Source organism: Poecilia formosa, unplaced genomic scaffold (genome assembly GCF_000485575.1).
Source record: "Poecilia formosa unplaced genomic scaffold, Poecilia_formosa-5.1.2 Scaffold75, whole genome shotgun sequence".
NCBI lineage: Eukaryota > Metazoa > Chordata > Actinopteri > Cyprinodontiformes > Poeciliidae > Poecilia > Poecilia formosa.
The window spans coordinates 317,968-331,004 of NW_006800014.1; the positions used below are offsets into that span (position 1 = coordinate 317,968).

Consider the following 13,037-nt stretch of genomic DNA (forward strand, 5'->3'; position numbering starts at 1 on the left):
GTGTGTGTGTGTGTGTGTGTGTGCGTGTGTTTAGCATGGTGAAAGGAAGTCATGGCAGTAAAACTGATGGATGAGTTGTTATATGCTGTATGTTGCAGTTGTCTGCAGACTGATTGTCCTCTCATGTAACTCTGAATCTTGTTATGTTGGATCTGTGTGTGTCTGCCTGGCGCTCTCTGTGATGTATGGTCTACTTCATGACTTTAGGATGATACAGTCATTTACTTTGAACTGTCCTGTAATTTCTCTTTTGGGTCTAACTTTAAAAATGAAATTGAAAATAAAGATGCACTTTGTAGGCATCTTTATTCTGAGAATTGTGTATAATTCTTAGAATTTAATTATTTGGTAAAGTCCTTGATGTTTACCCAGATTTCTTTTATATGGGTGAGGAGGATAAACTGCAGTATCTCTTTTAGGTATTATGTGTTTCAGTAGATTCAGAATGTTTCAAAAGCTTGGCACTTTTGAAAGAGGATGCTTGATGTTTGAAGGATGTTGATGTTAGGGTTTTTTCTGTCTGCATCTTTGAAACATTTGTTTGTGTGTCTTGTTAACCCATGAGGACATTAAGTGAGACAAAAAGCAAAAACAGAAGAAATCCATTACTAGTAAATACTTTTCTTCCCAATAACTGTGTATTATCTGTGGGGGCATTAAGTACAGTTGAAGTCTAATACCTTGCATCCACTTTTTGGATGCGTGGTATTGGCATCCAAAAAGTGAATACGTCACACTTGAAAAATGAAATATTTCACACATTGACATGATGGCTGTAATTTAAGATATGTCAATGCTTTAAGATTGATCTTTCATGTCTAACATTTTTAGCACAGCCAACATGCAACTTTCCAAGACTTTATCTGTAGACAACCTTCACCTGCAGCCACATGTTTCTCGCCTGAGATCAAATGCCCTGTCAAATATTAATCTCTGTATGCTTCAAACATGCTGAGCTCTGCTGGAATGATCCATCCTGGTTATTTTTGCTTTTCAATTTGCAATGCCAAGTTGGAATCGAGGTAAATCAACAAAACACAAAGAACATCTAACACTGAGCATCCATCTCTTTACTGTAAAGCAAAACTCGACCCAGCTCACTATGGTGCTTCTCCATTACGAAACCGTGCCAGAGCTGGGACAGGAAGGCAGTGAACCAGAGGGGAAACGGGCCTTTTCCCTCCTGTTTATGTGCACTGGGTCACAGCCAGGCTTCAGTATCTCAACAGGTTTTCCCAAGCACTGATACTAAAATAATATTTTCTACCCGACTATACAGCCAAAACACCAGCTTCATATTTCTTACTTCCTATTTTATGCTTTTTATTTCATAGGCGTTGGGGAAAAAAAAAAAGTTCAGCCAAAATATGGTCAGATGACGTCTTGTTATTGAAATTCTGTCAGCAGAGTCATCAAAACAGTGCAGATAAGGTCTGCAAACGCTCTCTGGCGAGGTCAAAGGTTGTTGGCGCATTCAAGAATAAATAAGAAGAATGTGGCTTTTAATGGCACAAAGCCCATGAATAGCCCCATGTGGCATTCCCAGAGGGACGGACTTGGAACTCCTAACAGATGTTGAAGACCACTGAGGCTGACAATCTCAGGCCAATCTATGGACTGGATGTTCCCACCCCTGGATCTCGCTTCGTGATTGGTTGAGCAGAAATGACTGTTTTCAGTCAACAACTATCATGCCACTGGAGAAGTTAGTGGTCAAATGGGAGCAAAGGCTCATTTCACATGTTCTATTGAGATAAAATTATTCATTTAAGTAAGTACACCCTCTTTAACATTCTGAGAGTTATGGATCAGAACAAAATATATAATTCTTTTTCTCAGAGAGAGGAAACTATAAATCTGGGCAACACAACAAAATATTATACAATATCCTTGTTTATTAACAGAAACATTCACCCTGACTGATCATCAGCAAGAGTGATCAGCTTTATTAGAGAAGAAATGTTGGTAGTTTGCTGTTTCATGAAGCATTCAGGCCTGTGTTCAGGCCAGGCCAAAGAGGAAAACCTTCAGAGCAGCTGCAGTTCTTCCCAGGAGGAGATTCATGGTGAGGTCAATGTTCAGAGAAATTGCAACAAAAAAAAACTCATTTTCAGACTCTTCAGGCTACAGTTTGCATGTTAAAGTTCATGAAAGAATAAAAAAGGACTGAATTAATTATTATTATTATTATTATTATTATTATTATTATTATTATTATTATTATTATTATTATTATTATTATTATTATTATTATTATTATTATTTGTCCAAACAGAATAGCAGAATAGCTCAGGTTTGCAATGCTGCATCAGAACAAATTACAAGACTTCTGTAAAACACAGTGGTGGAGGACTACTGATACGGGCTTGTTCAGCATTCACAGAAACCAGGTAGCTTCTAGTCCCTGAACTCAACATGAACTCCTCTGTTCACCAAACTATTCTTGGATCAAATGTAATTGGTACCTGACCTCTGGACCTGAATCTTGACCCAGACTTGACTGAGCAACAGGACACTGACATCAAAACAACTGCAAACCTGCAAATAAAAGACTGGGAGGGACAAATCATTGTGTTGTGATGACTTAGTTACAGTTCAGGCTTTAATGTAGAGGAAATATTATGAGACCTTATGAGAGTAGTGCAGAAACACATTTTGCATTTCAGCTCTCATTTTGTTAAATAAATTACCATACAGAAAACTTCTGTCTGAACTCCAAGAATAATGAGTTCACTGACTTTGGACATCAGACCAAAAAGGATGTGTTCGGCACTAATGCACAATGCAACGTCTGGACAGGGGGGGGGGAACACAACATATCAGCACATATAATCCATTCAAGAGCTGATTTGGGCTTGAAGGAAACATTGTGGTTGTTGAGTCAAGAATGAACTTCTTTGCCTTCCAACGTATTTTGGAGTAATCTTTGATGTCCATGCAACAACAATAGCTTTACCTACTATCAAACATAGTGGTAGAGGAATGATGATTTGGACTGTGTATGCAGGAATAAACCTGTGCAACTTGTAGCTATTGAGTGTACCATGAAATCTTCTATAGATCAAAGGAATATGAAGACAAATTTGAGGCCCAAAAGCAACAAAACAATAATGCATACGATGTAATATCCTGATTCTTCATCTTCTTAAGTTGCATTTATTTACATTTACCCCTACACATGCTTTTCTTAAACTAGAGATGACTAAAGAGCCCTAGGCATACTTCACATCATGGACGTCAGCGCGTACTCAAAGCGGACATCCAGCAGATACATCCGCTCAAAGGTATATTTTTAAGACTGCGTACCCTGTGTCACACAGTATACTGCCTGGCGGGAAACGGTGATCACATCAAACTGTTTTGTGCAGGACACTAAACTGATGAGGTTGAGAGTTGGCATAACCAGTCGAAAGGATGCACATCAGCCAGACTTCCACTTTGTGGTGCACAGACTGTCACTTGTGTGTGTAACTAACTCCTCAAACCTCTTAGTATCCTCAAAATGAAGGGAATGAAGGAATCTGTCAAGAGAAATGCAGGCAATTGGTATGCTTACTGACAAAAACTCAACCGTATGCCTGAGTATGTGAGGGCCTTTAGAAGTTCTATCTAATCACTGCTATGCCTCAAAGTATCAAGCTTTCCACACCAAAGAACAGACAAACATGCACAAACAAGTCTGTAAGTTGTGAACCGACCCACAGTCAACAGAGAGAAGACAAAATACAACACAGACAAATCAACCTCCAACAAAGCATCAATTCACCAGTGTTTTGATTCCAAAGTTTCTAACCATCCCAGACGGCATGTGGTGCTTCTAGAGATTGTGTGCTTGACTGTGAGAAAGAATCATGTTGCGACATGTGCTTTGGTATGCTGCGCTGCTCACAGCACACTCAGGTGGGTTTCGTTTTGTTTAATGTGTAACTACCTACATTAATGTGCCAGAGGTGGTCATTAAGCCTGGGATTTATGCAGCTTCTGTTTGCAAAGACTGTAGAAAGAGCAAAAACTGCCCACAGCTACAGGCGTCAAACAGTAAATCATCAACCATCGATTAGGGAATCTTTCCATTTAATGTCAGAAGTTCAAGGTTTCTTGCAGTTGTATCTTTTGTTTACATTCTTTCTATCGGTACACAAGACTTGAGGGATGTAATCTATTCCTACTAACCCATCATAATGAGATTTTATGATCTCAGTTTATCTTATAGCTTAGTGATGAAGGATGTACTTAGATATCAGGTTGGACCTTACCCCAAAGATAGATAAAATTACCTGAGAGAAACACGATGACACTGACAGTAATGAAGATAATAACCAAGAAGACAATAGAGAGAAGTTATTTTTTACTGATCCAGTATAGTTCCATGTTTTGAGAATTACACTGATCAATGGATAAGTGAAAAAGACCTGCTGCCTGTCACAAGTGGTCTCAATCTACAGATGAAGGTGCTGTGATGTGACTCCAGTGAGGTCTGGCATAGACTATCTTCCTTGTATATGAACTTTCACCTATGAAAAGGTCCATTTAAAATGTATTTTTGGATTTTTTTTAATTAAAGTTATTTTAAATAGCTTTAAGTAGCATGTGAATGCTATTACATCACTGCAATAGCATTCACATTATATGTGTATATATTTTACATTTTTAAATAAACTAATTGTCCAGTCAGTCTTACGTAAGACCACTTTAAACATGTCTTGAGTTTAAAGAGTGGGAAAAGAGGGAAAACCTCACATTTACATGTCACAGACAGTGAAGCAGAATACAAGCAAGGAAGAAAACGGAAAAGAAAAGTAGGAGTTGGGTGGCGCCTACGGAAGAAAAATTGCTGTCTTAAAGATAAACAGAGGGAGGTTTAACTCGTGTCATGGAAAAAGGTTCCTCTTTCTTCTGCCTGCATGAAGAAGACATGTGAGAGATTGCTGAGCAGTAAGGAATCAGCGTTCTTACATAGATGCTGCCGAGATCAGCGTCTATGTAATGACCTAAAAACATGACAATAGGTTCATGACAATGACTTTTTTATGCTTCATAAGTTAATGTGTCACGTTTTTACTGACATGCATTTGAAATTCAAAGTTCTCTATGCTGTGACTGTGACCAAGCCAACCTGGCTCAAATCACCATTTTCTTTAAAAGTTAAACTTAAGTCAAGTTTAGCTTGCTGGTGCATCACTTCTGTAATAAAGTAAAATATTAATACCAACTCATATCAATTAATGAACAAATATGTGTGGCAATCTAAATAAATTTTGAATACGGTTTACATCTTAAAACTCAGTATTTTGCTCTCAATGAACCAGGCTTCGTTTTTATTATTCTAAATAATGTGCACTGATGACTTTTCACACCTAGAAAACTTGTAACAAACAGCCAATAATAAGTTGTATTCCTAGGGATATAACTTATACCTAAGAATAGGGATAAGACACATCAGCCTCTCAGTGTATGGAGATAATTGAAAGTTTTATAAAAACAGTTTATAGCCTTCAGAATCTTTAAATCATTTATCATTTTAAAGTTGTTCCCCCCTCCCCTCCCTTTTTGTGTAGATGAACTGAAAGTATACTCTGATTCAATTCCAGCATGTTACAGGACAGAACATTATCAAAAGTATTTGTTCTACCAAGATGTCATTTTCTGCACAGCTAACTTTGTGCAGAAAGTTAGTATTTTTGGAAATACTTACCAAGTATTTCCAAAAATACTTGGTAAGATTTTGTGTTTTTGCAGTGAAGACATCAGGATGTGAACATTTCTTCATTAACAACTGAATATTTTAGTTGTCATCCTGATTTTTTCACATGTATCTAACAAAGTTTCTGTCTTTTCTAGTTGTTAAAAATGTTTGTCATTACAAAGTCAAACCCAAACTCTATTGATTCACTATGTTTATTATATCAAGCCTCTTGGCCTTTACTGCACTTCCTTTACTCCAGGGTCCAACTTTAGATTCGTCAAGTGGCCTATTATTTCCTTTAGGTTTAACTTCTCACGACAGGAAGGCTTGTTGTTGAATGCAGACGTTCAAGTAGTACTTCACAGAGACAAGCACATTCAGGAACAACATAAGTCGATGTGTGCTTACGTCAATGAGTCGATGTGTGCTTACGTCAATGAGTAAAGACATTACCGGAAATGCACAGTTAACTTTTCCTGTAGCAGCCACTTCTAAAGCAGGGCTTCCTACTCTGAGCGTCAGCCATTCTGTGACATCATAAGCATTGCTGCATTTCTGTAAGGCTCCATAGAACTCTGCAGATTAATACCAATGAGTTCATATTGCACTACAGCAAATCTTGCTTATCTAGATAGCTAATCTACCTTCATGGTAAAGGTTTATGCAGTTTAACAAAGGAGTCTAACAAGTTTAACAAGTTTAAACTTGGAGGCAGCATCCCTGGAGTTCTGTGTTTGTGATTTATATTTAAGGGAAGCACCGAGAACCAGTTTGAGAACAGACAGGGACAGCTGCAGAACAGCTGGAAATAATAGCGCTGTCACATAGATCCAGTGAGAGAAAAGTTAAACACTCATCAGATAGCGCAAGATGTACATCACATCCATCACGTGAGCAAAATAAATGCTCTGGAACTGAAAAAAGACTAAACTAAAACAGAAAACAGAAAGAGAACCATAAAGTCCCAAAACAATATTTTCCATATCGCTTTAAGACAAGCTAATAAAGGCAAAATGAATTTAAGTGTGTCAGGGAGTGAACATACTAAATGACTGGCAAAGCAAATAAAACGACCAAAAGCTGGCTTTTCATTTTTACATATGAATATACACTAAAGTAAACAACAGTTACATATTAGGTTAAATGTTTTTATGGAAGTCCCCAAGTCATTGAACCCCTGCAGCTCACATTTCCAGACTGGTCTCAACAAGCTTCACTTCAACCATCAGCATTTAAGGAATACTACAATTCTGATTCTGAAGCTCACATCATAGCTTTGCTAGCTTTACATCAGGCTCATATCAGACAGAATGCAACATTACAACATATTTATAGGCAAATAGTAACCACTGACACATTAAATCATAGAAGACAGGTTAAAATATTTAGCAAGAACACCTGTGGTTAATTTGTTCATGATTTGGCTGATTTCGCAAAGAAAAGCTGAGCAAAGCAAGATATCTTGTGGGGTTCCTCAAGGCATTATTCTCCGGCCACTTTTATTTAATATTTCTACACCCCATGCAATGAGTAAAAGTATCTACTCAAAGTGAGTTGAGTGGATATTATAGCTTAAATGATGAGTCTGAGTGTAGTTTTGGCTTAAGAACTTAATTTTAACAACAACCTTCTGGTCTATAATAAAATCAGTCTAACATGACCATAGAAAACACTGGTGGTGCACCGATTCATCAGCCAGCCAACTCATCAGTGCCGATTAATTTTGAGAAATAGATTTTTACATGTAAAGACGATCTTATCTACCTCGGCAAAGGTCTAAAAATTAACCAGTGTCCTCTGCTCTCCTGTGAGAGAGGTTTGGCTGATTGACCGGCCCACCAGGTCATGTCTGCACATTTACAGTTAACAATAGTTTCCCCACTGTTGCCAATTCAGTAACGTTCTTGCTATTTTGAGCAACAGCCCAGGCAAAAAAAAATTGGTATTGGTCAAAATTGGAATCGGCAGGTAAGGCTTTTTAAAAAATCGGTAATCGGAGATTGGCCAGAAAACTGCAACTGGTGAACCTCTAGAAAACACATCTAAGATGAAGATATCTCTGTCACGAAAACAACTGAAAACTGAGCTGATATTTAAAATCAGTGTACTAGTTTTCAGATAATTATTTAAGATATTATAACAAGTATGGTTGTTCTTTTACAAAATATAAGAAGAATAGCAGTCTAGTTTACATGTTCTATTATAGATTGCATCTCACAGAATGGTTCTGGGTTTGAAAAGATAACAGAAAACAGAACCTTGATCCCTGGTGTCAATGCCCTCTTCACACATGACCATGCCTCCAGTCATCATATGAGATACTGCACGTTTTTACAGCCTCATACAGGGGGTTGAGCAAGAGCTGGAGCTTTGAAGATTCTTTAAACTTACTGAAACCAGAGTTCAACTGCTGAAGAGATCTAGCAAATCATGACAAAATATGCAACAACCAAAACTTGTTGCTGTTTCTAACATCTTAATTTCACATTCCTGTTGCATCACAATTTTATCTCTAACAGAGTTAAATATCAGTTCATCCTTTAGAAGCTGAGGACTGTGGTAGTGTCAAGCTTTCTGTCAGGCTTTCCCAAACATAATAAGCTGCAGCACCAGAATGGGTTTCTGAGATGTTCAGGAAACAGAAAGCCAACAGCTTCTTTGTGCTGTTTTTAATCCTACATGCTCATCTTTCAGACGGCAGCATCAATAACAGGTGGCTATAATCACAGTGGAACAGCAAGGCCATAATTACATTATTCATGGACAAATCCATTCTCTCTCACTCACTCACACACACATGCACACACACGCAAACACACAAACACTCACACAAATTCCCCATTATGACCTTTTCCTGTCTAACTCCTGTCAGTCTTCTACTGTGTACAGCTTTAGACCAAAGAGATATGCAGAAAAATGAATTCTGTGAATTAGTAAGATCTTGGTAAATCTATACCAAAAAAGAATTTAGTTATTCCAAAATCACTTTTTATGTGTTTGGGTTCACTGGGCCAGCTTTCACTCTTTCAGCTGCTGATTTGAGGTGATTTTTGTCTTGATTTTAAAACTAGTTCAGAAGACCCACAGCATGATGCAACCACCACCATGTTTGACAACTGATAGTGTTGTTCGGTTTAAGTCTTATCCGCTAAAAACGTTTCTCCAGAATACATTCGGTTTTCCTTGCAAAAAAGAAGTCATTATGGCTTCAGTAAAGAAAGATAACCAACAAGAGTCACTTTGGCCTTGATAAGGAAAAAAAGAAGGAAAAAAAAAACATTATAGAACTTTGAGCATTTTTTAATTACAAATTTAGGTGATTCAGGTGTATCTACATTTCCACCCACTGGGGATTGAAGAAAATGTATTCATATATAATTATTTCAGAAAGGAATAAAATAGTTTTTTTTTACTTTGCTTTGTTTTTTTAAATCATTCAAAGCCTAAATCTGATAAGCAATTCACTCAGAGGATGTAAGCTCAAGGCTGGGATTCACATCTTATTTTGGAAATCCAGACTACTTTTTCATTTGGCAGTTGGAAATCTAAGTCAGTAAGGATCACATATGGGGTTCTCAAGGCTGTGTTCTTGGTTCACTTCACAGAAAATTATGACACCTATGATCAAATGCTGATAACATGCAACTTTATGTATCTGCACCACCGCCCCTCCATTAAAGTTGGATTCTGTGCACTATGTGAGCAAATGGGTCAGCATTTCTTCCAATTCCATACACAGTTCGAAATCAGTACTGAACCAACTTCACTAGGCCAAAACACCAAAGAGCATGAAGAAGAAACGTTGGTGTAATTATGGGATATAGTATTAACAACAAACTCTGTTACTAAATTATTGTATTACTGTCTTAGAAACATAATGAGAATAAACTGAAAAGAATAAACAGGACACAGAAAAACAAATCCATGCTTTCAATATCAATGTGTTTCATCAACCAAATCAGGCAGCTCAGAGTATTCAAAAACCAAGACTGGGATATAGAAAATGAATCATATTTCACTAGTTTTTAAGTCATCATGGCCCTTAATTGTAAAACATTACAAGTTTAAAATCAGTGACATTTATCATGTTTGTTGGATGTTACCTATCAAGACCCGTAAAACCATTAGACAAACGTGATGACTCTGGATCCAGAACACACAGAGACATAATTTAACATCTATGCTCCTCAGCTCTGGAATCAACCCACTGAAAACTCGAGATGTACAGAGAGTGGTTGTTTTTTTAAAAAGGGGACTCAAAAGTCTTATTGTTTACCAGAGTTCCCAAAAAAGGTCAAACAATACTTCATGTCTGAGGAATGATTCTGTTTTAACATGCAGTCAACCTTTACTGTCATTTCATGAGATTATTTTTTCTCTTTAATTTCATTTTCTATCCATCCATTCCTCTGAGTTGCCTTGTGGATGAATGTTCCAAGTAAATTAGACTAGCATCTGTTTTTCTTTTTACTATAGCATAAAAATATACCTTTTAATATTTTTGCAGCTGTAGATCTTATTTATTTATTTATTTATTTATTTATTTATTTATTTATTTATTATTAGCTGCAAATAGCTCTTATTACATACCCATTATACCATGGGTAATGAAAAAAATAGTAAAAGCTTAAATTAAATATTTAGCAATGTATAATTCTATGAAGCTAAGAGCAGAGGAGATTTCCCCCAACAGTTATTGTAGTCATATTAACTTGGACCACTGCTCTTTTGTTTGACTTGTGTGGGTTGTTTCCCCTCGTCACAGCAGGAAACAACTTCTTTTCTTTCTTTCTGTAGGTGTCATTAGCACTTACAGTAAGTTCAGTAATAACTAAATGTGAGAAAATGAGCCTAAGGAAATGCAGCAGATGAAAGGACAGAGTGTGCTTGTGTTGAAGTTGCTGCTACAAAGGTTGCTGGTTCAACTCCATGTCTTCACGGTCTCACCCCAGGACTGACACTGACAGTAAGCTGAATCTACTCACAGGTTTTGGAGCTCATGTCCACGCCGTCCTTCGAACTGAACTCATTCAACAGGGACACGTACAGTATGCCGAAGGAGTTCTGGATCCCGAACACCGAGCCGTTGCACCACATGGATGCCAGCATGACCACCCAGCCCCAGCCGCCCTCGGGGTGGACGAACTCGACCTCCGCCGCCGCAGGAGGAGAGGCTTTCTCCACCAAGTCCACCTTACACTCTCCGTTCTCCTTCTTCTCCTCCTCCGCATTCTTCTCCTCCGCAGGGACGTCTCCGGCGGTAGTGTCTTTGTTGTCACTTTCCGTCACATTGTTCCCCTCTGTCATTGTTTCTCTTGAAGATGAAGCAGCTTAGAGAAGGAAAAAGTTGGAGGAGTTTCTCACGGAGGCTCAGGGAGATGAAAGTGAAGTTGTCGGAACAATAACGGGCAGCCCTGGGTCAAGGTGAGGTTGCGTTCATTGAGATATGGCTGTGGTTCCTGAGGTTCTGCTAACAGAGAGGGTAATAACTGTCAAAAAGCTGCTGTGGCAAAATTATAAATAGACATCGTCGAGGGGCGGGGCTCCGGGGCACCCCGCAGCTCATTGGATGCTGAGGGCCACGCATTGCATCAGAGGAGTCACATTTCTAACTATGCAGAGTTCTGGAGAAACGAGACGTCCCGTTTGATTATCAATATTACAGAATTCCACAGAGGAAACTGATCCGGCATCAGGAACTTCTACTTTACTTACCAGTATCCCCAAAACAACTGGAAAGGATCCAAGCAAAGTTGTTGGCCCCTAGCAGATTTTATTTTATTTTATTTTTTTCAACCAAAAGCATCACATCAATAATCAAATCTTAAGGATAGTCTGAATAAATCCAAAATGCAGCTTTCAAATGATAATTTCCTTTAGGGCTGCAACTTATAATTTTAGCAATCGATCATTCAATCAATTATTCTGAAGATTAATTGATTAATCAGATAAAAAAGATGGCACATTCTAGAGAGTTTTTATTTAACTCCTTCAGCCTTTTTCATACAATATTTGAAAGATGCATTAAAAGATGCAAAGAAACTTGTTTTTTTTTAAAATACAAAAATAAACATTCCAATATAGACTGAAACACAGTTAACAGTGGTTCATGTTATGAGTCAGGAAACTAATTCATTTCGTTAACTCACAGAACCTGATTTCTGTCATTGTATTTTATATTTTAAGTTTTTAAAGTGTTGTAATTTCCGGACTGCTACTTTTTCTCTAACGCTTTGAACTCTGCGATGCGGTTAATATTCAGATTTTTACCAGTGGGTTTAGAAAGGCTGGACAACAAAAGACTGGGATGTGTTAGCTGTTGAAAAACATCATTACCTTTCATTTATTATATAAATGAAAGGTATACCTGCTGAAACTCTATTTTCAAAAAGTACTTTTGATCTGACCAACAGGCCTCATCCGAATCCATATTCTAATTTAATGAATATATGACTACGGCATTAGTCATTTACCGAACACATCTGAAAGCTAATATTTTGAAGGCTGGAATCTGCTGACTAAAGTGTTATACAAAGAACATTTTTGTCTGCAATTCTGTCCAAATATTGTGAGTCTTTGTAGCACTGTAATTTGTGTTACAATATTGAACAATATGAAGTTTTAGAAATTCAATTTGCAAGCTAGAAACAATTTACAGTAATGAATAACAATTTAGAAACAAAGCCAACCAGACATCTGTGAAAAGTTGATAAAATAAGTCGAAGTAGTTTGGTCCGCCATAAAATCTAGGCTGGACCATTTTTTATTTATTTACTTTTTTGTTAATTTTATTGCTTTTGTCAAATCTTTTCTCTTTTTTTGCAATATAAGAACCAAATGTTGACCCCATGTACTAAAAGAAAAAGTCCCAATTTGGAGTAAGTGTTTGGAACTTTACTGTTAAGGTTGAAATATCTGAGTCAAAGCAATAAATACACAAGATTAATTGAGTAAGTAAATAGTACAGCATCAGTAAGACAAATCTGCCTTTTGAATCAAACACCACCAGTCATGCAGGTCACATGATGTAGAGGACGGTGCTCCGATCAGATAAGACCAAAACTGAACTTTATGGCTGCACTGCACACACCGACGCCACTGTGAACATGGTGCCATTGGCAGCATCATTCTGAGGGGATGATTTTCCACCAGCAGGAGAAGGGAATCTGGTCTGAATTGGTGATTGCCAAATAAAATATAAACTTGTCAGAACATCTCTTGGAGGTTGGAAAAGAATCTTAAATCTATAAACTACTTACAAGACAAATAACTAGTGCATACTGCTTACCCTTTTCTAATTTCAGTCTGTCCATACATATACAGGAAGCATTAATCTGGAACACTTGTTGGG

The 13,037-nt window shown here is 37.5% G+C and overlaps 1 protein-coding gene across 1 annotated transcript in view; it reads right to left on the reverse strand.

The window, feature by feature from the left end:
* Nucleotides 1-11,191, reverse strand: part of slc16a10 (solute carrier family 16 member 10) — a 31,695-nt gene extending 20,504 nt beyond the window's left edge. The window contains exon 1 of the mRNA XM_007556013.2: nucleotides 10,672-11,191. Within this exon, the coding sequence (XP_007556075.1) occupies nucleotides 10,672-10,993 (322 nt within the window). The 5' untranslated portion in view covers nucleotides 10,994-11,191. The remainder of the gene's footprint in view (nucleotides 1-10,671) is intronic.
* Nucleotides 11,192-13,037: the final 1,846 nt, after the last annotated feature.